General features: G+C 52.2%; 2 protein-coding genes and 1 pseudogene across 2 annotated transcripts; 1 reads left to right on the top strand and 2 right to left on the bottom strand.

Moving 5' to 3' along the window:
- LOC135998385 (ciliary microtubule associated protein 1A-like) overlaps positions 1–27,004 on the bottom strand; it is a 175,618-nt pseudogene that overhangs the window by 122,344 nt on the left and 26,270 nt on the right.
- LOC135998327 (olfactory receptor 14J1-like) lies at positions 11,633–12,547 on the top strand. Its single transcript, XM_065651470.1, has one exon. The coding sequence runs from the start codon at positions 11,633–11,635 to the stop codon at positions 12,545–12,547; it is 915 nt and encodes a 304-aa protein (XP_065507542.1).
- LOC135998553 (olfactory receptor 14A16-like) lies at positions 15,456–25,851 on the bottom strand. The gene is made up of 3 exons (XM_065651781.1): positions 24,921–25,851; positions 18,821–19,458; positions 15,456–15,584 (listed from the first exon to the last, which is right to left on the bottom strand). The coding sequence occupies exons 1-3, from the start codon at positions 25,849–25,851 to the stop codon at positions 15,456–15,458; spliced, it is 1,698 nt and encodes a 565-aa protein (XP_065507853.1).

Raw genomic sequence — 27,004 nt, 5'->3', positions numbered from 1 at the left:
TCTTCTCCTCTGGAGCCTGCCAGCCTGTGCTCTGCTGCTGACCTTCCTCCCTCCCCTCTGTAAAGCAGTTGGCCCAAGATCCTCTGGACTGTTGGCCGCTGCAGCTTTGCCTGGCCAGTGAACGTTAGGACAACTAGAGTTCCCCGTAGGAACCTGCTCATTTACTGGTGACTTCCTCACATTGCTGACAGAAGATATTTTCCACTTCTTCTCCACGATCAAGTAGTTTGTAATACCCAAAACATTGTCACCATCTACCAGGTTTACACGGCAAAGTCTTGGAACTGGGGGTGAGGGTGGGTGTGCTACAGTTGTCACCTCTCTGAGAAGACAACAGGAGTTGGACCGATGTCAGACAGAGCCGATTTCAGCTGGCTCCAAGATGGACCCAATCCTTGCCAAATCTGAGCCACTCAGTGATGCTGGCAGCAGCTCTGTGATATTGTATTTGAGAAAGGGTAAAAAACGCTGCACAACAGCAGGTGGGAGAGAGGAGGGAGGAAATGTGAGAGAAAAAGCACTGCAGACACCAAGGTCATATCCCATAGAACCCAAGTAGGTCCCTCAGCAGGCCAAAGCCTGCTCTCCTGAAATCCTGCTCTTTGCCTTGTTATCATCTTCCAGGAGCCTCAACTCTACTTTCCCATCCGTGACCGTTACATCCCTGACAAACTCTTTCTGGTTTGTAGGTGTGAAGTCCCACAGGACACCTCACCGCACTGACTCCTCAGTCACCCGTGCCAGGAAGATGTTGTCAATTAGCCCCAAACCCCTCCTGGAGGGCTGGTATCTTGCAGGTATTGGGATATCTTAGGTCTGCCACAAGGACACGGCCCTGGAAACATGAGGCTTCTTTCATTTGTCTGATCAGTGAGTCGGTAGCTGATGTCCAGTAACCACAACATCGCCCATGTTGTTGGGTCCTCTCATGCTGACTCCTCAACCTTCAGCTGGGATCGTCTGTCCCCAGGCAGAGCTCCACACATACCTGCTGATCTGCCACAAAGGAAAACTTCCCCTCTAAGTCCAGACCTCGGGCATTATGAGTACCAGACTCCCAAGACCCCACAGTTTCTCCAGGAGGGGCTATTTGTGGTCTCCTGTAACTCCTCATGCTGTTGTCTTGGGAGAGACACCCTCATCAGGATAAGCTGTCTGCATGCAAACATTAACAGCTGAGCAAATGGAGCTTCAGTCCAGGGAGAGTCCAGATGTGGAGCAAATCTTGGTTTTGCCATCAGAAAGCTCTGAAGTTTGATAAGGAGAAGTGACCAGTTCTGTATCGGGGCAGGAGAATAAGCCCACCCATCAGGACACATCAGGACCTAGCACGCTGAGGAGGACCTGAAACGCTGCATCAGCCCAAGGCTTTGTGTTTCAAAGAACAGCTGGGGAGGATGGAGGGAGATCAGCAAGGGAAGGAAGATGCTCAGACAAGAGCAAGGTGGGGCAGCAGGGGGGGATGTCTCCAGCCTGTAAGGAAAGAGGTGCAGGTGATGCCAGAGCATAGAACAGGCCGTCGTGGAGATGATCAAGGCATGTGAAGTGGCTATAATCCCCCAACAGACATGAGATCCTACCCCCGCTCACCACAAACAGTCCTCTGAGTCCAAAGGGGTCCACAAAGCACCTGCAAAACAAGGAGGAAACGCTGAACTGAGTCACCAGGCACTACTACGCTCCTGAACACCAACCACCGCCTCACCTTCTTGGCTGCTGGTCAGCATACAGCTTCGCCCCTCCGAACTTGCCTGTAGCACCTGCTAAAACAAAGGCACATGCTCAGATACTGCCCAAAAGCACAGCCTGCCTGCAGACAGTCCCAACTCCCACTACTTTACCTTGGCTGCTCGCCCACCTGGCCTCCGTCACTTTCAACTGCCACGCTGTTGACCACATTGAGGTTCAGCTACCACCTGTAAAACACAAGCAAAGGATGCTCAGACCTGCACCACAAACACAAGACCTGAAACGAGCTGCTGCTTCAGCCCAGCACTCCTTGCTCACCTTGCCCGAGGAGCTGCGGTGCCGATACCTGGCTTTCCTCTTGGCTTCACACCTATAAAGTAGAGAAACAACCAAACTTAAATAGAGGCACATCTTCCCTCTGAGACCACGCACCAGCCCACCTGCTTACGGCGCTCTGCTTGCCTCTTCTGTCGCTCTTTTGGGCCAAGTTGTCCCTCTGCATCTGAAATCAAGTCCTTCGACAGGTCACCCAGATGCTAATCAACAGCTTGACCATTCCGCACGTCTGCTTCCTACTCACAAATAACACCATAAGCTCTAATCGAGTCCCTAAAACACTGGTGAAGGGACCATCCATTCCCCCTGCCCACAGCTACTCCATCCTACATGACTGTACAATCTTTGCATACATTATTTAATACGTCAAGAGATTAACCATGGACTCCTAGACCTCAGTTCACCCACCCATGACACTACGCCTCTGGGCAGAGCAGCTCCAAGCCAAACGCGCACATGCAAAGACTGATGCTCCACAGAAGGCTACAAACAACACGACTGCGACAGCACCAAAAACGCTCAACAATGAGAACGACTCCAAGACCAGAGACGGCATCGATCAAAACAACCTGTGGGGAGGCAGTGGTGAGGCAAGGAACCTCTACTGCAACCCCAAAACAAAAAGGAGCCAAACGTCACGGCTCCTTACGAGACGGCGGCACTGGCACTACCAAACGCAGGCGACAGCACTGGCACAGGAATCTGCTGCGAGACCTAAAGGCTTCAAGATGCTGGGAAGAAGTGCCAGTCCATTAGACTGGATGGGTAGAGAGCAGAGCTGCCGGCGCAGCCCGGAACACCACCATAAAACAACTGACCAGAAACATCTTAGGCACAAGAACCATCCACGCTTTTAGCTGCTGATACAAGAAAGCCAGCCCCGAATTGGCACTAGGCCAATCAGCACCGGCATTCCAGACCCCGGGACGGCACCTGAGATGCCCGCCGTGCCCCTCAGGCACAACGAGACCCCAGGATCATCTGAACGGCGCAAGACGGGCTTCCCAAAGTACACAACAACGCAGACACAGGCTGGAGCTGCCCTGCCCAAGCTGTCATCACACTGTAAGGTTCCCTGAACCCTTCACCCACCCAAAGGGTACTGTTCCTGGATGGCCCTTTCCCCTCTGAGAACTTTAACTCTCCCCCGCCCCCTGCAATTCCCAGCCCCTGCGCCTCCACTCAGCTTTCAGAGGGCCAAGGGACTGAATTCATCCTCAACATAGGAAAACACCACATGGGCTAACGGGCATCTTCCTGCAGTTGCCATTTTCCCCTTCATCACCTGCAATAAGAAAAATAAAACCACCACACATGCACACTATTAAGCACCAGGATAATATTTACCAGTACTAGTCCACTAGCCATTGCTCACCTTGGCTGAATTCTGGGAAGTACATTGAAATGATACACCAGGGGCCACTGCACGCTGCAAAGGTTCTGGGGACAACACGGTGTTCTGTGGGTGATGAGGGAGGCGATGAGCCACCCCATAGCCGGAAAGACACTCCGCCTTATAGCCCTGCTGCTTCCTTCAAAAATGCTAGAACTCCATCTACAGACACAAGACGCTCACTCTAACCCCCACTAGATAACCTGAGCGTCAGTCCTAGGAGAGGAGATTATATCAGCAGCTTGGTATAGAGCGGTAAAAAAACCAAAATACAACGCTGCATTTTCATTGCAGTCAGAAGTTGCGGGAAAATGCAAAGCACCTAGAATTGAATCAATAAATTAAGCATAGTTACAAACATACTCTCTACTACAGCTGCTGTTGAACCTTCGCTGCTCCTGAAGCTCTTACCTCAAACAGACACCTCCACTTCTCCAAGCACGTCTGTCCATGTAGTTTAAACAGCCCAAAAGCTGCCAACTGCTGAAGGAGCAGCAGAGAACCAGCACCAAAGCAACCCTGGAGTACAATGAGCTCCTTGCCCATGGGCTGGGGCTCAGATACCCCGGGCCCCACCCACCCCCTTCCCACAATCACGTGGGGAAGGGGAGGGGAGAATCATTCTGCACCCCGCCCACCACCCTTACCAAGCCACCTGGGGAAGGGGCGGGGTCAATCACTGGAAATGACAGCACCTGCACTTTTCTACCTCTCTTGCAACTGCAATGGGATTGAGTACAGATTTCAACTTAGTTTTTTCTAGGATGTAGACAGGAAATTAAATACAATAACTATATTATTAATTATTAATTAATTATTAAATTATTAATTAATTATTAAAAATTATTAATTTCAGATTAAAAAATTAGGATGCTATTGTGTTACACTAAATTTCTAGCAAGACCACAGATACTACCTGACTTCTACCAGGTGTACATTCTGGGTAGGACTGAATGACAAAGCATAGTTAGATTCCACAAGAATCTCTTCTAAAGAATAACCCAGGGCTTGCTTTGCCTCCCCAGGACCCCCCTCATCTTCCAGGGCTCTCCGGACTCTCCCCAGCTATCGCTTCATCTCCCTGGGGCTCCCCTGAGATCCACCATCCTCCCCAGGGTTCACATCGATTCCCCAAGGCTGCCAAGTTCTCCCCAGGGCTTGTCTTGGTTCCTCAGGGCTCCCCAAAACGTGTCTCGGTTCCTCAGGGCTCCCAATACCTCCCCAGGGCTCCCCAAAATGTGTCTGAGTTCCCCAGAGATCCCCATTCCTCCCCAGGGCTCCCCAAAATGTGTCTTGGTTCTTCAGGGCTCCCCATTCCTCCCCAGGGCTCCCAAAACGTGTCTTGGTTCCTCAGGGCTCCCCATTCCTCCCCAGGGCTCCCCAAAACATCCCGACTCCCCAGAGCTCCACATTCCTCCCCAGGGCTCCCCAAAAGATAACTTGACTCCCCAGAGCTCCACATTCCTCCCCAGGGCTCCCCAAAACATATCTCGACTCCCCAGAGCTCCCCATTCCTCCCCAGGGCTCCCCTATAGGCCTCTGTCAGACTCCGTCAGATTCACTCGGGCGCTGTCAGGCCCTGTTGAACCCTGTCAAGCCCTTTAAGGCTCCATCGGGCTGTGTCAGGCCTTGGCAGGCTCTGTCACTCTTTGTCAGGCTTTGTCAGGCCTTGTGGTGCTTTCTTGGGCTCTGTCAAGATCGGTTGGGCTTTGTCAGGCCCTGTCGCGCCTTGTTGGGATCTGTCAGGTCCTGCCAGGCTCTGTCGGGCCCTGTCGACCTCTGTCGGTCTTTATCGGGCTTTGACGGGCTCTGTCAGGCTCTGTAGGATGTTCTCGGGCTCTGTCAGATTTTGTCGGGCTTTGACAGACTCTGTCAAGCTGTCTTGGACTTCGTTGGGCTCTGTCAGGCTTTATCGGGCTTTGTCGGGTGCTGTCAGGATCTGTTGACTTCTGTCAGGTTCTGTGGGGCTCTGTCATGCTCTTTCAAGTTTTGTTGGGCCCTGTCAGGCTCTGTCGGCCCTTATCGGGCTCTGTTGTGCTCTATCGGGCTCTGTCGGTTTCTGTTGGGCCGTGTCAGGATATGTCGGGCCCAGGTGTGGTCTCCAAGCTGGGGCTTGGTCTGGGTTCCCCCCTGTGTCCTACAGCCCCCCCAGCCCCGGAGACCAGGACAACCCTCAGGGGATGGGAGGGGGGAACCCACTTACTCCCATTTGAGGGTGCACAAAAAGGGGGGGCAGGTGATGGTCTGACACCAGCCCGGGGGCATTGGGGGCTCCTTGCGGGGGTCACGGCAGCTCATGGGCACTGGGGAAGGGGCCGGGGGGTGTCCCCACGGCATTTGGGGGGCTCTGGAGGTGATGCCCCCACTCGGATCCAGGCGCCTTCATGATTCCCAGGGGGGTCCCCTCGGTGTCCTGGGGGAGGATCTCTGGAGGTCCCCTCAGTGTCCCTGGGGGATCCCTGCTGTGTCCTTGGTTCCCATGCAGGGGGGTCCCCCAGCCCCTATAGAGTCTGCCCATAGCCACCCTCGAGCCCCTGTGTTCAGCACTGTGGGTGGAGCTGTGTCCCCAAACGGCGTCCCGCCCCCCAGCCCCTCCCAGAGAGCAGACACAGCGGTAAAATCCATCACTTCAATGGAATGGGGGGCCCAAGGGGTGACCCCTCCAAGAAAAAACCCAAGGCCCCACGGTCCCCCCAATCCCACACACCCAGGGGGGGCAACAGGAAATAAATAACAGAGGAGGGGCCGAAGGGCAAAGGGGCGCTGGGGGCTTGGGGGTCACCAAGCACAGGGTGCCGGAGGGGGTCAGGGGTCCCCAAGGTGCCACGGGGGGAGCTCAGGGGAGCTCATGGAGGCTCTTGAGTGTGTGGAACTCGAGGCACTGCGGGGCACAGAAGCAGCGGTGGCAGGGCAGGGGTGGCCTCATCTTTCTTTCCTTTTTTTCCACTTCCTCTATCGAGTGTCACTTTACAGGCAAAACAATAAAGTAACACTGATGATTGAATTACAACCCCTTGGCGTTTTGGTTGCCTTAGTTTTGTGCTTCGAGATCAAGGTAAACGAACCATCACGAGCCCATCATCAAATGGACCGTGACAGACCTGGAGCACAAGTCTTATGCGGCTGAGGGACCTGAGGGTCTTTACCTGCAGGAAAAGAGACTGAGGGGAGACCTTATCGGCTTCAACAACTACCTGACAGGAGGTTGTAGCATGGTGGGTCTTGGTCTCTTCTCCCAAGTAGCAAGTGATAGGACAAGAGGAAATGGTCTCAAGTTGTGCCAGAGAAGGTTCAGGTTGGATATTAGGAGACATCTCTTCATGGAAAAAGTTGTGAAGCAGCGGAACAGGCTGCCCAGGGAAGTGGTGGAGTCACCATCCCTGGTGGTGTTTAAAAGACATTTAGATGGGTTTCTTAGGGACATAGTTTAGTGCTAGAGTTAGGCTAGGTTATGGTTGGACTCGATGATCCTGAGAGTCTCTTCCAGCTGAAATTATTCTATAATTCTATTGACAAATCAAATTCAGGGAGGTTATTCCCCTTAATGCCAATTACAGGCCTGCAGTGTTACGTGAGGTGCCAAGCTCTCACACACCCCTACATGCACTGGGCAGGGACAGCGATGGTCCTGTCCAGGGCAGTCATCCCCATTCACAGTGAGTGTGGGACAGACACCCCCGACAGCACTGCAGACAGATTCGGTGCCTTTGTGCAAGAAACTCCTTTCCACCTCTGAAGCATCACAAGATCTGTCCCTTCTTTATCCAGTAGATGTAGGGCAGCCCTTGAATAGGAAGTGCATCACACCCGAGTGTCCATGAGTATAGTTACCCTTCCAAATTTGCTTTTTTTCTTTTCACCAAGCTGTACTCACCCCCTTGATAACACAATCAAGAGACAGACAAACCATTGTCACATTGGGCCTGTCAGCAGCACCTTGTCATTCCTAGAGATAGTGACACGTCTGCCCAAGTACCTCAGAGGCCGCAGAGATGCCACGGACAAAACACACATTTCCTTCCAGGTCTGTCATTCCCAGCCCTGTTTCTCTCTGGCCTTGGGGACAGCAGGGCTTGCTCACTCTCCTGTTGCCCAATTTCAGCCCTAATTTTCCATCTGCCAACCACTGTGACATTTTTCTGCTCTGAAGTCAAACCTTTGCACACATGGGGACGTGGATTCTTGATACCTACCAGATTTCCCTAAGACTCTCAGAGCTTGGCCGGGTGCTACAGCTGAGGTGCCACAGCCCAACTGTGCATTGATGGCCTCAGCCAAGGGCACAGCCAGGACAAGTTGCAGCCTGTGCTGTTTGACATCCATGGAGTCACCGCCAAGGCATGGTGGGACAAGTCACACATCTTGGGGTGCTGCAATGGGTGGGTACAGGCTTTTCAGGAGAGACGGGCTGGAAGGATCAGCAGTGGGATTCCCTCAGAGTGAAGAAGTTGCTTGGATGTATGGAGCTCCTTTATGTGGCGAGTGACAAGATGAGTTTTCCCTTGTGAGTGAGGGCACTAATGACAAAGCCCTGGGGCTGTGGGGGCACATGGCCATGCCCCCAGCAATCTGGTGCCAGCGCAAGTGGGGCACTGCAGTCAGGGAGAGGCACCAGGGTAAGGAGGAGAAAGCAGCACTGAAAGACTGTGCTAGGGAAATTGGAAATTATTTCCTTTTTCTTGAATAAACTCTTGATGGAACCCTGCTACTGCTGCCATTTTAGTGGCCTCTTTCTGGGCTCAGGAGAGTTCCTGGAGGCTGAGGCCCCTTTTCTTTAGGGGGCAGCGGGGGCTCCCCAGGCAAGTGGTCCCTGACCTCGTTGGAATTGGAGGGACTGCGGCTGCAGCAGTGCAGGGAGAGTCCAGACCTGGAGAAACTTTGGGGTTCCACCATCAGGAATCTCTTAAATTTTAAAAGGAGAAGTGGCCAGTCCTATATCAGGCCAGGAGAATAACCCCATCCATCAGGACAGAGCAGGACCTGACACGCTGAGCAGTGACCCTGAGGAGAAGGGCCTGGGCACTACAAGGGCCGCCACACAAGCCCGTGCTGCACGCTCGCCATGAACAAGGCAGCTGCACATGGGGCTGCATGAGGAGGAGCGTGGGGACCCAGACACCTGGAGTTCTCATCCCATTCGGTTCAGCACTGGTGTGACCCCACACACACGGGTGTGTGCCAGTGTGCGGCTCCCAGTTGGAGTAGTGGGGAGGAACTGGAGAGTGTAGGGCTCTGCCAAGGCAGGGTTCAGGACCTTGTGCACATGGTGTGGGATGCTGAGGGACCTGGGCTGCTTTGGCCGAGCAGCACTGGGGAGACTGCAGCAGTGTAGGAGTAGCCTGAGGGTGCTCCAATGGTGGTTTCAGAGATGGTGGAGGTTTTCTTCATAGTGGGAAAGAGCATGAGAAAGAAATAACGCCACAAAGTGCAGCTGGGGAGGTCCAGACTGGACATGAGCAGAAAGGAACGTGACTGGAAGGGAAGTGCTGTGGTGGAGCAGGTCACCCAGAGGGAGTCTGCATCAGCCCAAGGCTTTGTGCTTCAAGGAACAGCTGGGGAGGACAGAGAGACATCAGCAAAGGAAGGAAGATGCTCAGAGAAGAGCAAGGTGGAGTAGCAGGGGGAATGTCTCCAGCCTGCAGGGAAAGAGGTGCAGGTGATGCCACAGCATAGGACAGGCTGTCGTGGAGATGATGAAGGGATGTAAAGAGGCTGAAAGCCCCACCAGACATGAGCTCCTTCTCCCCTTGGCTATGGCTGTTGTCTCCACCACTGATGCCCGTGAGGAGACAGCTTCTCCTTACAGCACAGGGGCCTCATGGCCTCCTTGTCCCCAGCCAGGAACCTGGGAGGTGTCGGACCATACTCCTGCCCTTGGCCCTGCACAGCCCCACATCACACTGTCCCAGGAAGAGCTCTGGGCAACGTGGGAAGGACAGGATCTGCCTTCCCAGGGCTGGGGATCAGGGCTTGGCCCTTTGGTTAATGAAACACATCCAGGTTTACTGATCGTCAGAGAGACCTTCACCTTGCTTTTCCTGACCTGTCATCTCTAACCAGACCCTGGGGTCAGTTCCTCAGTAGTGTTCCTCAGGGGGACCCAGTAACATTACAAGAAACTTTGGAGTTTGAATCTGACTTGGACTTCTTGAGAGGTTTCTTCAACTTCCTCCAGGGTCTGAGGTTCATGGACTCAGCACCAAACCCACCAGAGGGGTCATTAAAGCGCCTTGGGCTGCTCCTGCGCTGCTGAGCTGGGCTGGGCTCCTGGGACACAGGAAGCTCATGGCAAGCGGCAGCGGTACAGAGAGACAGCTCTGCCCAGGAGCAGCTCCTCTGCAAAGCGCAGCAGGGCTGAGGGCTCTGCCTGGGGATCTCAGGGAGACCAGCAAGGCAGAGAGAGCTTAAAGGTGGTCAGGATTGGGAGCATGACTGAGAGCTCACTGGAGGAGAAATCTTTGCAGCCCTTCACCCGGTAAGTCTCTGGGTGCAGGGCAATGCAGCTGTAGCTCTCCTAGAGTTTGGACAGGCACAGCTTGTGGGATCTGGAAGGAGGGGGCTCTTGTCAGGCAATTTTGAACAGCTGTGAAGCCGGGTGAGCACCCAGGGGTGCCCAGGGCTGTCCTGCAGGGCAGGGTCCCTGCACCCCAGGGCTGTGCTGGGACAGGGACTCTGCCGCCTGCCAGGGTCAGCACTCAGCCTGCCTGGGAGATCCCCACGGTGCTGTGGGGAGAAGCTGTGGGGGGAAGGAGCCACCCCTATGCGGGTAGGAAAGGTGCTTCTGCTGTGGAGAGGGTGCTGTGTGGGTCAGGGCTGCTCACAGCTCCAGATCACCCCCAGGATTTTTGCAAGTGGATGCCTCAAGGAGAAGATCAATGCAAGGATTACCAGACAGATAAGGAGCTTTCCTGAGCCTGTCTTTTCAGTTTCCTGTCCCAAGGGCTGGGGGTGCAGGAAAGGATAAAATGAAAATGAGCCCTCCTGCTTAAACAAGTCACTGATACTGCTGAACTGCAACTCTGAGTGATCAGTGCATCTGACAGAAGCCTCATAACATTCCTTCGGCGACTCCTCTGCCTGTGGACAGCACATGCATCACCTTTGCCGGACCCATCAGCCTTAGTCTGACCTGTCCTGTTTTCCAACCTGCAAACAGGAAGGTGCCCCCAGGCAGTGCCCTGTGAACAGGCAGGATCTGTAGTGCCAGGGTGCAGGCACAGACGGTGGGATGGGGTCTGTGAGTGCTGACAGGGAAGAGACATGGACAGGGAAAAATCATTAGGACACTTGGCTGTCTGCTTGAGGTTTCCTTCCAAGCTGTGAGCTGCCCACCAGGATGCAAACCTGTCCTACGGCATCCTTGTGTTATGTGAAATCCCCATGGAGAAGTGCAGAGCTGCTGTGACCGAGAAAATGCTGTTGGGTTTGTGAAATGTGTCAAGTGTATCCTGGGCTAAATGTGGGGACCTGAGACCTTGGGAAAAGGTGAGACATGTCGTGGTCTGAGGTGGGTCCCTGTGCTCTCAGCAGTGCCCGGTGGCTTTTCAGGGTAACGTGGCAGTGTGATCAGCCTCCATCTCAGAAAGGTGCCAGCCCAGGGCAGCTGGAGCAAGACAGAGGGACAGAGCAGCTGCCCTCACTCTGCACTGACCCACAGGCCTCCTCTGGTCTCGCAGGACTCGCTCTGTTCTCCCTGAGTGCAGCAGAAATGCTGAGGGTTTCTGACACCCAACAACACTCTCCAGGGCAGTTGCAGGAGTGGACTAGATGATCTTTCGAGGTCTCTTCCGATCCCTGACATTCTGTGATTCTGTGAAGCTGTAAAAAACCCAAATATTTCAAACTTCATTCTACTGTCCTATTTCATTCTGGTGACGGTGCAGATGCTGACAGGCCCTTCTTCACCAGCAGCAGTTTCAGATGGCAACTTTGAACCCCAGGATGGCCCCTGCCCCCCGTTCCCATGACCCCCTGCTGCAGAGCAGGGCTGACTCCTGGGCAGCCAGCGGGCACAGGCCCTGCTCCTCACGGCACCTCCAGCCAGCACCACCCAGGGCTCAGCCACGGAGCTGAAGGAAGGTCTGGAAAAGGACAAGGGGGTGTGGAGCAGGGGAGGGTGTATGCGAAATAGCTTTGATTTTGCTCACAGAAATCTCCCCCATCTTGTCACTGCCTTTTCTTCTTGTGACAGTGCCCCATGCCCATGGGCAGCAAATGTCCAACAGCAGCTCCATCACCCAGTTCCTCCTCCTGGCGTTCACAGACACACGGGAGCTGCAGCTCTTGCACTTCTGGCTCTTCCTGGGCATCTACCTGGCTGCCCTCCTGGACAACGGCCTCATCATCATCGCTATAGCCTGTGACCAGCACCTCCACACCCCCATGTACTTCTTTCTCCTCAACCCCTCCCTCCTCGACCTGGGCTCCATCTCCACCACTGTTCCTAAATCTATGACCAATTGCCTCTGGGACACCAGGGCCATCTCATATCCAGGATGTGCTGTACAGCTCTTTCTGTTTCTCTTATTAACTTCAGCAGAGTATTTTCTTCTCACCATCATGTCCTATGACCGCTACGTTGCCATCTGCAAACCCCTGCACTACGGGACCCTCCTGGGCAGCAGAGCTTGTGTCCACATGGCAGCAGCTGCCTGGGCCAGTGGGTTTCTCAATGCTCTGCTGCACACGGCCAATACATTTTCACTGCCACTGTGCCAGGGCAATGCCCTGGACCAGTTCTTCTGTGAAATCCCCCAGATCCTCAAGCTCTCCTGCTCAGGTGCCTACCTCAGGGAATCTGGGCTTATTGTTGTTGGTGTCTGTTTCTTCTTTTCATGTTTTGTTTTCATTGTGCTGTCCTATGTGCAGATCTTCAGGGCCATGCTGAGGATCCCCTCTGAGCAGGGCCGGCACAAAGCCTTTTCCACGTGCCTCCCTCACCTGGCCGTGGTCACTCTGTTTTTGATCACTGCCATTTTTTCCCACCTGAAGCCCCCCTCCATTTCCTCCCCATCCCTGAACCTGGTGGTGTCTGTTCTGTACTCGGTGGTCCCTCCAGCAGTGAACCCCCTCATCTACAGCATGAGGAACCAGGAGCTCAAGGATGCTCTGTGGAACCTATTTGCATAGTCACTACTTCAGATTAATTAGGTGCCCATTATCCCACTAGAGCACCCACAGTATCTCAGAACTATCCAGGAATGACTGTTCTTCATGTGTGTCTTTATTTTTCCTTAGTGCTCTTCTTCAGATGTTTGTTTTTTGGTTTATACCTATGGTAACATTATTGTTGCCCTCCTGCTTGTCTTTTCTTGACACAAAGACGATGTGTACATATGGAGCCAGACTCCCTGTTCAGATAAAATCTATTAATAAACCAGTAGAAAATTGTCTGTCTCAGCTCCCATATCTTCACATGTCCTCTGGATGCAGGAGGGCTTCAGGAGGCAAATGTCCAGCTACCCCATGGAGGAGCAGCCCCATTGGCCCTTGGGGTATCCCCTGGCTTCCTCAGTGCTCGCTCTCACTCTCTGGCACCTGTGAGTCAGGGCTGCTGCTTCCCTGGAGCCATGGCCAAAGACAGCAGCAGGATGCAGCCTTTTCAGTGCTGGTCTCTCCCCACATGCACATTGTCCTGCCAGGCCCTTGGATTTGTGCCACCCCTGAGGTCCAGTGGAACTTGTGACAGGCCTGTTTTCCCTACAGTGGCATCCCTGTGGCTGCAGGCGGGAGCAGGCCATGGGAACCACTTTGTCAGATCTCGTCTCTGTGCAAGAACCAACATAACTAAAAGGACTCCTCAGGACAGGGCCAGAAGGCTGGACGCCTCTTCCAAAGCTGGCATCAGGAATACACCCAAGTCCCTCAAAAGGACTTATGCTTTTTTGCTCTTCTTGATCAATTGGTCATGACAATTTGAGAGCTCCACCCTCCTTGGTCATGTGGCCACTCAGACTGCAACTGCTTCTCTGCTTGTTGCTCTGTAACCTTCAGGGGGGCTTGATACAGGGAATTAACTGATTAACACTTAACTAATTAATACTTAGACAACTAACACTTAGAACCCTTAACCCACATTACAAATGCCTAGCTTTTATTAGCCTTGTGTAAGAGAAACAAAAGTTTATTGACGACTTTACAGGCCTTGCAGGGAGACAAAATCTTGGGTGCATCCTTGGGTGAATTAGATAACCGAAACTTGGGCACAGGACAGGAGATATGTCAGTTCTAACCAACTCAGCAGTCTGAGTTCCAGCCAACTCATCACACCAGGCCAGAGGTGAATGTGTACAAAGAAGATGACCCCGGTTCACGATCACTGCGCAGGCGCAACCAGGAGGGGCCAAAGGTGGAGACTGTGGAAATGATTTCCCGGAACTCATTGTAATAAGAACCGCCTTCTTGGGGACAGATTATGAATATGTATAGGCATTCCTAGAACTTTCATGAATATGTAACACTTTACAGTATTTAACTAAGCTCACAGCTACTGGGAATTTGCACTCATCTTTGGTGAAAATTATTTCCCCGTGTGTCCAGCACTGAAATAAACATACCTGCTTTACAATCTTACAGGTTGTAAGGTCATTCTCCGCACATCAGGCTGATGGCAGATGCCATCCTGGAGAGGAATCGGGAGCTGCCAGGAGAGCTCATGGGACCTCCAGGGACATTGTCTGAATCTGGGTGGGCAGTGAGTGGCATTTCCTAAAATGAGTGAGCATTCAAGGTAATGTCTCCCAGAGGAAAAGGTGAACCTGAAGAGCCCATGGGCTAACAAGGATCTGCAATGTCAGGAGAGGCTGTGATACACAACAGACAAAGTGACATTAGAGTGGACAATGGTTGAGAACACTGTATTTGAAAGCCCAAAGGCTGGATCTAGTGCAGCCTCCCCTGCCCTTTGTGCCATTAGAGTCACCCCATGATCCTGCCCAGCCTTGTCCTTGGCTCCTGAGCCCTCTGGGAAGATGGAAAGGGCTCAGCAGCAGTGATCCTGATCCAGCTGGGTCTGCTTCCCACCCCGACCAGCATGGCCAGTGCAGAGTCACCCCATGGCCCCAGGGCACCACAGCCCCTCACTGTGCAGAGCAGCATCACCAGCCCAGGGCTCTGCAGGGAGCACAGGGAGGGAACCAAGACCAGCCAGGCCAGCCTGGACACCCTCACCTGGGGAAGGGGATGTCTCTGGAGAAGAGCAAGGGAGCATTTCTGTGCCTGCAGGGAGGAGTCCAGGAGAAAGAGAAACCTCTTTCTGCAGACAGTCTTTTGGGGCCGGCTGCTCTGCTGCTGGAGCAGGACTCTTGTTCTGGCCTGGGGAGAGGGGCTGGCACTGAGGGGCACAGGCCGTCTGTGCTGGGAATCTCCTGGAGATGACACCAGGAGTGCTGGATTTTCACTGGTCTCCATGTCCTTGTGCCATGTCCAGCTCCAGCCCTGGGGCTGTGGGGGAGGCTGAGACCCGTCTGTGCCCCCCGCAGCTGCTGTGCCCTTCAGAGGGCCTGGGGCTGTGGGGTGAATGCCCAGAGCTCTGCAGCCCCCTGCACTGGGCACGGCTGAGCACACAAAGATGCTGAAGGGAGTGGAGCATCTCCCGTGTGAGGAAAGGCTGAGGGAGCTGGGGCTCTTGAGCTTGGAGAAGAGGAGTCTGAGGGGTGACTCATTCATGGTGATCAATATGGAAAGGGTGAGTGTCAGGAGGATGGAGCCAGGCTCTTCTTGGTGACAACCAATAAGACAAGGGGCCACGGGTACAAACTGGAACACAGGAGGTTCCACTTAAGGATGAGAAGAAATTTCTTCCCAGTGAGGGTGCCAGAGCCTGGACCAGGCTGCCCAGGGAGGTTGTGGAGTCTCCTTCTCTGCAGACATTCCAACCTGCCTGGACACCTTCCTGTGTAACCTCATCTGGGTGTTCCTGCTCTGGCGGGGGATTGGACTGGACGAGCTTTCAAGGTCCCTTCCAATCCCTGACATTCCACATGCAAGTGGAATGAAGCTGCATCGGGGGAAGTTCTGGTTGGACATCAGGAAAGGTCTACTCACTGAGAGGGTGGTCAGTCACTGGAACAGGCTCCCCAGGGAAGTGGTCATGGCACCAACTCTGGCAGAGTTCAAGAAGCACCTGCAGGATGCTCTTAATTTCGTGGGTTAGTTTTAAGTCTTCCTGCAAGTATCAGGGAGTTGGACTCAGTGATCATTATGGGTCCCTTCCAACTGGAGATGTTCTAGGATTCTGTGATCTTCAAGCTCAAGAGCAGTCCATGCCAGACCCATTTGTGTGTGTGTGTTTGCCTGTTTCTGGGGTGAATGGGAAGATGAGCAGATCCAAGATAAACTTCTGGATAGACTGCAAATCCAAGACCTGCTCTGGGAGGAATCTAAACCCTATATGTGTCATATGGATGTATATTTTCCACTAAAACAGCCAACCATAGAGAGACATGACAGAGTTGGGGAGGTGAGGAGCAAGGTTGTCCATACAGTGAAGGAGCACAAGGACACTGCTTTTCCTACTAGTCCTCACAGCGTTAGGAGACACTCTGCATCAATAGTTTTTCATCAAATGCGATAATTCAATAGTTCCAATAAAATGTCTGTGGAATTTCTATCCTGCCAAAGTATGAATTTTCAGAATGTGTAGGAACTGTGGGAGATGAAACATTGACATTTCCCTCTGCTCGCATTGCCAGAACTATGTTCATCATGCTGTGTGTTTAATCTCCCTGATCTTCCAGAATCTACCTGTCCTTTTTCAACCCACCATGTCTGAACTCATCTCTTCAGAAGCCTGTCTGGACATTTGCAATTTCCATTATTCTCCAGAGGTTCTTCCTCCTCTTTGCTCATTCAGAGCCTCTCACCCTGCTTTGAGCTTCAGGCGGGTGAAGCTGAATTGTCTTTCAGCCATCACTCTCATACTCCCTGTAGGCAACTCTTCAATTGTGGTGATGGACCTCACTGGACACTACTTAATTTAACCATAGAACTGAGAAAGATCGTTAAGTTCTATTGTGCTTTTGGGGTTTTTTCCCCCCTTTTTTGTTTCCTCTAATTAAAAAAGTCCCTCTGTGCCTGTCTACATCCAGTTCTCTAAGGAAAGCATGAAGTAATTCCTGCAAAGAAGCTGTAACAATCAGGTGCAAACTTCAGTGGAGAATCTGATGTAAAGAAATGTGATGCAAATCCCAGGGGGCCAATGAGCAAAACAGGGAGTTTATGGAGCTGATTATAGATTTCCTAACTAACAATTTGAGTAGAGAAACATTCTTCACAGGAACTGCTCTGTTTATGTTGACACCTGTTATGTCTCCTCATCTGCCTCTTTTTTTTCTTTCTTTTTCTCTTTTTTTTTTTTTTTTCCTTGTTCCTCCACCTATCCTGTCTTCCAAAAACTTTCCAAAGGAAAAATTCTGTGAATAATAGAGTAACTCAGGTTTAAAGAGAGCCGTGAACATCATCTTGTCTCACTCTCCTACTCAGGGCAGGGTGAACCAGGTGAGGTTGTCCAAGTCCTCTGCTCAGCTTTGCACCATCCACAAAGGAGCTGAAGGTTCACTGCATCACATCATACAGGGGGAGAACAAAGACATTCAACAGTGCTGGCCCAAGTGCTGGTCACTGAGGGATTCCACTGGCAACTGGTTATATGGGGCACTTCGCACCACTGCTGACATTTGGGCTTCATCATCCAGCCAGCTTCCCAGCCAGCATCCACTTCTTTAGCCCAGAGAGCATTGATCAGATTATAAGGACATCACGAGGTCTAAGGCTTTGCAGAATTCCAGGTACACAACATTCCCTTCTTTCCCTGCCCATTTGGGTTCAGCAATCCCTTCCTTGTTTTCTAAGTGCCTGGAGATGGCTGCAGGAAGACTTGTCCCATCCCCTTCCCAGGGATGGAGGTCGGCTGGCCAGCCCCTAATTCTCCCAATACTTATTCCTGCCTTTCTCGAAGACAGGTTTGACAACTGCCTCTTCCAAGGACCTCAGAACCTCTCTGATTGCTCTGGCACATTCGAGACCACAGTCCAGAATCACGGGTAAGGATGACGTAGCAGACAGGAGCATGTGAGATTAATCTGCCTGGGCCAGTGGGGTTTGTTCCTGGAGTCACACACAGAAATGTCACGGTTCTGTCAGGTGTCCACATCTGAGCTGGCCTCATGGACTCCTTATGCACCCAAGGATCTTCAGAGACGGAGTCTGTCCCTTTTACGCACAGGGCCAGGAGTCACAGTGTCCCTCTGGCCTCCTGTTGCTACTCCAAAGGGACGGGAGGCACCTCAGCCCTGTGGTGTGTCACCCTGCTCTGCACTCATCTGAGATGTCCCACGTCATGAGGAATGGACACAGGGACATCATTGGTTAAAGGAAGCACATCCCAGTGCTGCATTTAGGCAGTTTCCACGGGATGTTACTCCCAACGAGAAATGACCTTGAGACCCTGTCTGTCCCACAGGCCATCATGGAACCTCCAGGAATAACTGATGGTGTTTGTGCTCACTCAGGTTCATCTCATCTCATGTACACGATGTGTGTGCTCACATCTCATCTATACAATGAAACATGGACTGCTGACCTGCGCCTTCAGTGTCTTTCCATGGAGGAACAAAGAACCTCTCTGAGCTGGGGTGAGAGGCCAGGGCTGGAAATGGAGATTGTGAGGGATTAGTCCATGATGATTGGGGCAAATTCCACTGGGTGTCCAGCGCCCACAAGCACAGCCCAGACCCTGCTCTGCTGGTCCTGCAGGTCTCTGGCAGGAGGCCTGGCTGTGAGAGGACACTGCTGTGTGCTCAGCCCTGTACACACACACTGTTTAGCTGTACCCTGGTGTTTGCATCTGTGGCCACTTTCATGGGCATATTCTTGAGGGAAGCCTTGTGAGAAGAGCTAAACCATCAGGCCCTGCCCTGAGGAGATCACCTTTCTTTCTGGAAAGGCCGTTCTGAGCCCAGCTCTGTCACACAAGTGCCCATTGCCTGTCCCTGCCTGTGCTCACAGGACTGACACACAGCAGGACGGTGACCAAGCTGCCAGAGCACTCAGGCCTTGCACCAACACAAGGGATGAGAAGGAGAGTGTGGGAGTGGAACGAGAACAGCTCTGGAAGACCAAGAGCTGGTGCTCCACGGCAGTGCTGCCAGGCTGGACTCTTTTCCCCTCCTCCCACGCACACGGGAACTGTCCCTGCAGGTCCAAACAGGCCTTGGAGGAAAGATGTCATGAGTTGCTGCAGAGTCCTTTATTTTGGTTAAACACATAGACAGCACAGCTCTTCATTTACAAATCCACTCCATGAAAAAAACTGGACAGAGAAATAGAAATGAGATTAAAATATTTAAAAAATTTTGAAACAAAAACAACGAAGGAAGAGAGCCAGAGCATGCAATGAGTTACATTGTAACTGTTATGGACAAGAAGATAATCAGTTTGTTGCTTCAGAAAAGCTCCAGTCATAAGTTTCCACAGGGAATCCTTGAGTTCCTTGTTCCTCATGCTGTAGATAAGGGGATTCACAAATGGAGGCACCACCGAGTACAGAACAGACACCACCAGGTCCAGGCTTGGTGAGGAAATGGAGGGGGGCTTTAGGTTGTTAAATATTGCAGTGGTCAAAACCAAGGAGACCACGGCCAGGTGAAGGAGGCACATGGAAAAGGCTTTGTGCTGTCCCTGCTCAGAGGGGATCTTCAGCACGGCCCTGAAGATCTGCACATAGGACAGCACAATGAACACAAAACATATAAAGAATACAGAGGCACCAAATATAACAAGCCCAACTTCCCTGAGGTAGGCATCTGAGCAGGAGAGCTTGAGGATCTGGGGGATTTCACAGAAGAACTGGTCCGGGGCATTGCCTTTGCACAGTGACAGTGAAAATGTATTGGCCGTGTGCAGCAGAGCACTGAGAAACCCAGTGGCCCAGGCAGCTGCTGCCATGTGGACACAAGCTCTGCTGCCCAGGAGGGTCCCGTAGTGCAGGGGTTTGCAAGTGGCATAGGACATGACGGTGAGAAGACAGTACTCTGCAGAAGCTAAAAAGAGAAACAAAGATCTGTGCAGCACATCCTGCAGAGGAGATGGCCCTAGTATCCCAGAGGGAATTGGCCATGGACTTGGGGACAATGGTGGAGATGGAGCCCAGGTCGAGGAGGGAGAGGTTGAGGAGGAAGAAGTACATGGGGGTGTGGAGGTGCTGGTCACAGGCTATGGTGGTGATGATGAGGCCGTTGCCCAGGAGGGCAGCCAGGTAGATGCCCAGGAAGAGCCAGAAGTGCAAGAGCTGCAGCTCCCGTGTGTCTGTGAACGCCAGGAGGAGGAACTGGGTGATGGAGCTCCTGTTGGACATTTGCTGCCCATGGGTGTGGGCACTGTCACAAGAAGAAAACACAGTGACAAGTTAGGGGAGACTACTCTGGGTAAAATCAAAGCCATTTCTCATACACCCTCCCCTGCTCCACACCACCTTGTCCTTTTCCAGACCTTCCTTCGGGTCTGTGGCTGAGCCCTGGGTGGCGCTGGCTGCAAATAGCTGGAAACATTTGAGTTGCCACAGGTGGTGCAAGGTACATACAGGTAACTTCAGGCTCTAATTGAGGAGTTCATAAAGAGGGCAACAGCTTGGAGATCATACGTGAGCCTGGTAAGAAATTCCATTGGACAAGTGAAATAACAATTGATTTACAAACAAAGGCCAAAGGAACCTTTTCCTACTCGTTATGTTCATGGCAGTTGATAGAGTTATTCATAAGAACAATTGCTGTCCTATACCATAGGGACAGCTTGATCTCTCTCTTGTCCACCAAATGAATTTACAAGCTCTGCAGTGACTACACTGGCAGTTGTCCCATGTTCAGCCCCACATGGCCTCACAGAATTCAGGGCAGGTGCTCAATTTCATGTTCAAATTGAAGCCCACAGAGCTACATGAGATGCCAAGGCTGGCATGGACCACACAGGACATATAGGAAAGCAGTTCTCATTCATGGTGGCTGAGTCACAGGTGCTCCAGCTGCATTGCAGAGAATACAGTTTGCTGCTTTTGGGCTGTTGCCTGATGCCTTCAGAGGCATCAGGCATCAACTGCCATCATAGAATCATTTTGTTTGGAAAAGACCCTCAAGATCATTGAGTCTAACCATAGAGGCAAGGCCTGTCCCTCCTCTGCTCAATAGCTTCAGGCATTGCATGCACAAGCAGCACATCAACAGGGATCTTTACTCACTCTCTTGATGATACAATCAATGAAAAGAGCAATAATTTTCACAGTGTGCCTGGATACATCTTCTCTTCAAGGGCAACAACCTCCAGGCCCAGCAATGGTGCATATCACAACTCAACTGAAAGGCAAATGCAACCATAACTAAGATGAGCTGCTGCTGCATCATGAACAGTTAAAGAGGAAAAAGAGAGAAGTAGGACCACTGCTGAATTTAGTAGGAATAGGTGTAGATAGACTATGAACTCTTTGCCTCAGTTACCACCAGCAAGGTCTCCCAGGTCTTTGAGGTTTCAGGCAGGACTCTGGAGGACAACAACCAGCAGCAGATGACGGTGAAGCCAGGTGTTACGTGAGCAAACTACACCCTTACTAGTCCATGGGACTGAAGGGTTTGTAGTCAAGGGTGTTTATCCCCAGGAGGTGCTGGTCTGTTATGATTCCAGTAAGGAAGACAGTCAGACTCTGTGAGGTATCTTTTAAATTGTTGTGCATTAGGTATGACACTATAAGGTGAGTATCACCAAGGCAATCTTATGTCCTTTTAGTTGGTGGGAACCCCAGGAGGTGTCCCATCGAATGGGCTTTTCACTTGAATGCAGTAAACCGTGCACACCCCATCCATAGAAGACAGTCTCCTTTTTTGGTAGTTCAAGCTCCTGTAGGACTTTCTTACAGTACATAGTGGGAGCTGCCTGCAGGGTCTTGTGTGACAAGGAGTTGCTGAGCTTGTCCTGTGGCCAGGTGACCTGTGCATTCAGCACAGGTGTGAAGGCCATGCTGTACGTGCAGCCCAGGCCTAACTGATGTATGATGTTGTTCTGGTCAGGATCACTGCCCAGGTTTCCTTGTGAGGCGTCTGCGCTCCACCCTGGTGCCACAGCTGAGGTGCTGCAGCCAACATGTGCACTGCCTGGAGGAGCCCCATGCCTTGTCACAGCACTGTGATGTTTTGGATTAAATGACATGTGGTAGGACAGCTTGCTGAGCTGGGATGCTGCAGTGGAGGGATACAGGCTCTGCTGGAGGGAGTGCAGGGAGGATGAGGACAGCGGATGCCCCATGTGTGAAGAGGCAGCTCAGTTATATGGAGTTCCTCAATGAGATGGGTAACACGTTAAGTTAGCTTGATGTGAGTGAGGCAAGGAGGAGAACTCCGTAATGGTGACACTGTCTCAGCAGTTATAAACTACTTGATCAGAGAGAGCAGGCAGAAAAAGTCTTGTGTTGGCAACCAGAAGAAGTCTCCAGGTTAATGAACGGGCTCCTGTGGGGGACTGTAAGTGGCCTGGGACTCACTGGCCAGGGAAAGCAACAGGATGACAATGGTGTGGAGGATTTTGAGGGGACTCCTTAGCAGAGCTGCCAGGTGGGCCAACAAGGGTGGTGCTCACCTGGACCTGGCCCTGGCCAACAAGGAAGAGGTGGTCAGGGATGTGATGACCAGTGTCAGCCTTGGTTGTCATAACCAGGACATAGTGGGGTCCCAGGTGCCAAAGGGCAGTGAGTGAGGCCAGCCGCAGAGCACAGGTCAGTGGACTCATGGGGAGGAGTCTTTGATGTACTTGGGAGACACATACAAGTAATAAAGGAGATCTATCAGGAGATCCGATAGACCTTATAGGACAGCTTCCTTCAAGGACAAGAATGACCTCTCCAAATACCTTTGAAAAGAAGGAACCATCTCAGGAGGCTGCTTGTCTGAACTGACTGAACTCTGGGGCAAAAAGGCAACATGCAGCAGGTGGAAGCAGTGGAAGCTGCAAAGGAGGAATTTAGAAACCTTGCCCCAGAACATAGGGACAATGCCAAAGCTCCCACAGTCTCGATCGTTGCAGGGGTGGGTAGTGGAAGCAAAATGAGCTGATAGAGGCTTGAAGGGTGATGCAGAATGAGTCACACCCTGCCTGGAGGCCTGTAAGCAGTGGGCGCTGCAGAGGTTTGCATCTTGACTGCGTGGCTCAGCCTAAGAGATGGGGAATGCTCCCTGCTGGGGGTGACTGTGCCAGTCCATCCGCATGGGTCTAGGAGGTGCAGACTCTACTGGAAGACATTCCTGTAACCCAAATAGGTTGGGATTCATGCAGAACTGGCTAGTAAAAATCACGCCTTTTATTCACTTTGCCTCTTTGCTTTGACATCTTCCGACTTTGACTTTTTGTGGTTTAACTCCAACTGGCAACTAAGCCCCACACAGCCGCTCACTCACTTCCCCAAGTAAGATGGGGGAGAGAATCAGAGGGATGAAAGTGAGAAAAATCATGGGTTATGATAAAGGCAGTTTAACAGGTATGGCAAAGTATAAGTGTGTGGGGGGTGACTGGGAGTTCACTGCTGTTGCGGGAACTGGGAGATGCCCAGAGAGGTGTCATGGCTGGGAGGCTGATTTCAAGGTCACTTGTTTTGCAACGTGACTGAATTGCACCAGTCAGGTGCTGTGACATCACCAAGCATGTCACAAACCCCAACATGACACAGATGACAGCTCAGGGATGGGGGAGCTGGGTAAAACCAACAGTGTGGCTGTTGCTTGGAGGTCACCTCGTGACAGCAATCTGATTGGCTAGGAGCAGGCTGGCATCATGAGGCCATCAAAAACACCAGATGTGAAGGCTGCAGGCCCTGGTCAGGCCCTGCCTTGGAGTGGAGACACCTGCATATCAAATGGGAACACATGGGACATGGCATGAGAAACTGGGATGTGACAGAGAACCGTGAGAGAAGGGACGAGGAGTACTGGCAGCACTACGTGTCCCCACTGAGTCTCACCAGTGGCTGAAGAGCAGAGATGTGAGAAGAGGCCAAAATGCATGCAGAACTGAAGGGGAGCACTGGGGAGCTTCTGGGTCATCAAGTCTTGCAAGGCAGCAGCACCAGCAGAATCCCTCAGTGATGCCATTGAAGGCCCAGATGACCTTGACAATGGCATCCCAACTACTACATGATGGTACAAATGAAACAAACCTGGGACCATTGAAGAAAAAGTAATTGGTGGTAGTTGTTAATTGGGGAGGGGACTGGGGCACGGAAAGGGATGGACCCGGGTGGACTGGCAGGAAGATGCCTGTGAATGGGGAGAGAAGAGGGGTGCAAGGGCCCAGCTGCAGCTGGGAAGGGGCTGCTTGGTGCTGATCTGTCCAAATCCTGGGCCTGATCAACATGGTGTGTCCTGCCCTTTTAGTACACTCTGCTCCTCTATTAGCTGTGTGAGCTCATTAGTGTGTGTGTGACTGTATGTCCATGCTTTTCTGTCCAGCTGCAAGGGGGGCTGGCTGGAAGAGGAGGACACCAGGATGGGGAGAGACCCAAAGCTGAAGGTGCCAAGTGGGGAACAGCTCCAAGAGTGGGTAGGACACCTGGGCAGAGCCAAAACTCAGTCCCACACTGGAGGGACCGTGGGGGTGTGTGCCCATGGGTAAGTGTGGCAGAGGATGAACACACCATTCATGACCTTCCCACCAGATCAGCCTGAGAAAGGAACCAGATGGGGACAGGATGTGGTCCCTGGGGCTGTGTGTTCTGTGTTTGGTGTGGTGGCTGCAAAGGTGCTGTTCTCTGTTGGTCTGTGTGTGGTTGGGGACGTCCATCTATTTTTCCTTGCAAATACTGGTATTTAGCACTTTCCATCTGGGTGATTCCACCTTTGATGATCTCTCCCTTAGTGGGGCTTCAGTCACCGCTTGCCCTAGGCACACACTGTCCCCATAGAACCCTCCAAAGCTCACCAGGAAGTTCCAGGTTACATTTCTGGAGAACTTCTTCTGCACTGTCATATCTGAGAAAGCCCTCAGGATGTACCTCACTGACCATTCACCATCTCCACAGTCACCACACACCAATGGGTGACTCCAAAATCCAACGCCCTTGGTTGCCAAGACATACCAAAGGGACCATGAGATTTTCTCGTTGAATTCCAAGGGCAAATTGGCCCATTTGGGGTGAAATTCCTTGGGTCTGTTGTTGACATCAGCTTTGGAAGAAGAGACCAAACATCAGTCAGTGCACTGGTGGGATCCCACTTTATTTCAGAGATGCTAGAAGAGTGTCAGCTCTGGCCCAGGAAAAAGCACGCTTTTAGATCAGATCCTGGTTAGACAGAGCATGTACATTTCTCAAGATAAGTAAGAAGGATTCAAACATTATGTAGAAAAATAATTAAAATTAAAATGAACACCAAGATTAACTAAAAAGAAAAATAAAAGATAAAATGGCAAACAAAGGACAAACCTTCAATAGGGCACCATGGGATTCATTCCTGAGGAGCGATGGAAAACTTACCACTATTGAGAACCATCTGTGCAGTGACTTTGCTGATGGACTCCTTCAGCTCCTGGTTCCTCATGCTGTAGATGAGGGGGTTCACTGCTGGAGGCACCAAAGAGTACAGAACTGCCACCCCCAGATCCATGGAAGGAGAGGAGATGGAGGGGGGCTTCAGGTGGGCAAACATACCAGTGCTGACAAACAGGGAGACCACGGCCAGGTGAGGGAGGCACGTGGAAAAGGCTTTGTGCCATCCCTGCTCAGAGGGGATCCTCAGCACGGCCCTGAAGATCTGCACATAGGACAGCACAATGAACACAAAACACCCAAATCCTATTAAGAGACTAAACGCAAGAAAGACAACCTCACTGAGGTAGGCATCTAAGCAGGAGAGCTTGAGGATCTGGGGGATTTCACAGAAGAACTGGTCCAGGGCATTGCCCTTGCACAGTGGTAGTGAAAATGTATTGGCCGTGTGCAGCAGAGCATTGAGAAACCCAGTGGCCCAGGCAGCTGCTGCCATGTGGACACAAGTTCTGCTGCCCAGGAGGGACCCGTAGTGCAGAGGTTTGCAGATGGCAATGTAGCGGTCGTAGGACATGACAGTGAGGAGACAATACTCTGCTGAAATGAAAAAGAAAAACAGAAAGACTTGGGCAGCACATCCCATATAGGAAATGGCCCTGGTGTCCCAGAGGGAGTTGGCCATGGACTTGGGGACAATGGTGGAGATGGAGCCCAGGTTGAGGAGGGAGAGGTTGAGCAGGAAGAAGTACATGGGGGTGTGGAGGTGCTGGTCACAGGCTATGGTGGTGATGATGAGGCCGTTGCCCAGGAGGGCAGCCAGGTAGATGCCCAGGAAGAGCCAGAAGTGCAAGAGCTGCAGCTCCCGTGTGTCTGTGAACGCCAGGAGGAGGAACTGGGTGATGGAGCTCCTGTTGGACATTTGCTGCCCATGGGCGTGGGCACTGTCACAAGAAGAAAACACAGTGACAAGTTAGGGGAGACTACTCTGGGTAAAATCAAAGCCATTTCTCATACACCCTCCCCTGCTCCACACCCCCTTGTCCTGTTCCAGACCTTCCTTCAGCTCCGTGGCTGAGCCCTGGGTGGCGCTGGCTGGAGGTGCCGTGAGGAGCAGGGCCTGTGCCCACTGGCTGCCCAGGAGTCAGCCCCGCTCTGCAGCAGGGGTCATGGGAACGGGAGGCAGGGGATGGACCTGGGGTTCAAAGTTGCCATCTGAAACTGCTGCTGGTGAAGAAGGGCCTGTCAGCATCTGCACCGTCACCAGAATGAAACAGGATGGTAAAATGAAATTTGAAATGTTTGGGATTTTTACAGCTTCACAGAATCACAGAATGTCAGGGATCGGAAGGGACCTCGAAAGATCATCTAGTCCAGTCCTACAACTGCCCTGTAGAGTGTTGTTGGGTGTCAGAAACCCTCAGCATTTCTGCTGCACTCAGGGAGAACAGAGCGAGTCCTGCGAGACCAGAGGAGGCCTGTGGGTCAGTGCAGAGTGAGGGCAGCTGCTCTGTCCCTCTGTCTTGCTCCAGCTGCCCTGGGCTGGCACCTTTCTGAGATGGAGGCTGATCACACTGCCACGTTACCCTGAAAAGCCACCGGGCACTGCTGAGAGCACAGGGACCCACCTCAGACCACGACATGTCTCACCTTTTCCCAAGGTCTCAGTACCTCATGTTTAGCCCAGGACACACTTGACACATTTCACAAACCCAACAGCATTTTCTCGGTCACAGCAGCTCTGCACTTCTCCATGGGGCTTTCAGATACACAAAGATGCTGTAGGACAGGTTTGCATCCTGGAGGGCAGCTCACAGCTTGGAAGGAAACTCCCAGGAGATATCCAAGTGTCCTAATGCTGGCATTTGTTTCAGGGAGACTCAGCTCATTCCCCAGCCCCACAGACTGCATTGCCCACAGCCCCACAGGTCAGAGGAAAGCTGGGACACATGTTCCCATGGACACAGCTGCAGGAAAGGACCCACAAGATCAGGCTGTGACTCTGCAGCTGAAACTCCCATCCCCAGAGAGCCTGACAGCAAGAACCAGATCACAACAGTGACCCAGAGCAGTGC

The sequence above is a fragment of the Caloenas nicobarica genome, chromosome 25 (assembly GCF_036013445.1).
Source record: "Caloenas nicobarica isolate bCalNic1 chromosome 25, bCalNic1.hap1, whole genome shotgun sequence".
NCBI lineage: Eukaryota > Metazoa > Chordata > Aves > Columbiformes > Columbidae > Caloenas > Caloenas nicobarica.
Note: the sequence above shows the minus strand (reverse complement) of the source record. Positions and strands in the feature narration are given on the sequence as shown.

Coding starts and splice junctions, on each gene's coding strand:
- LOC135998327 (XM_065651470.1), top strand. CDS start 11,633: ATGTCCAACAGCAGCTCCATCACCCAGTTCCTCCTCCTGGCGTTCACA.
- LOC135998553 (XM_065651781.1), bottom strand. CDS start 25,851: ATGTCCAACAGGAGCTCCATCACCCAGTTCCTCCTCCTGGCGTTCACA. Junction 19,459..24,920: donor ACAGATGGTTCTCAATAGTG/GTAAGTTTTCCA, acceptor TTCTCTTTTTAG/CTTCTGCAGAGTACTGTCTT. Junction 15,585..18,820: donor TTGTCCATAACAGTTACAAT/GTAACTCATTGC, acceptor TGATACTTGCAG/GAAGACTTAAAACTAACCCA.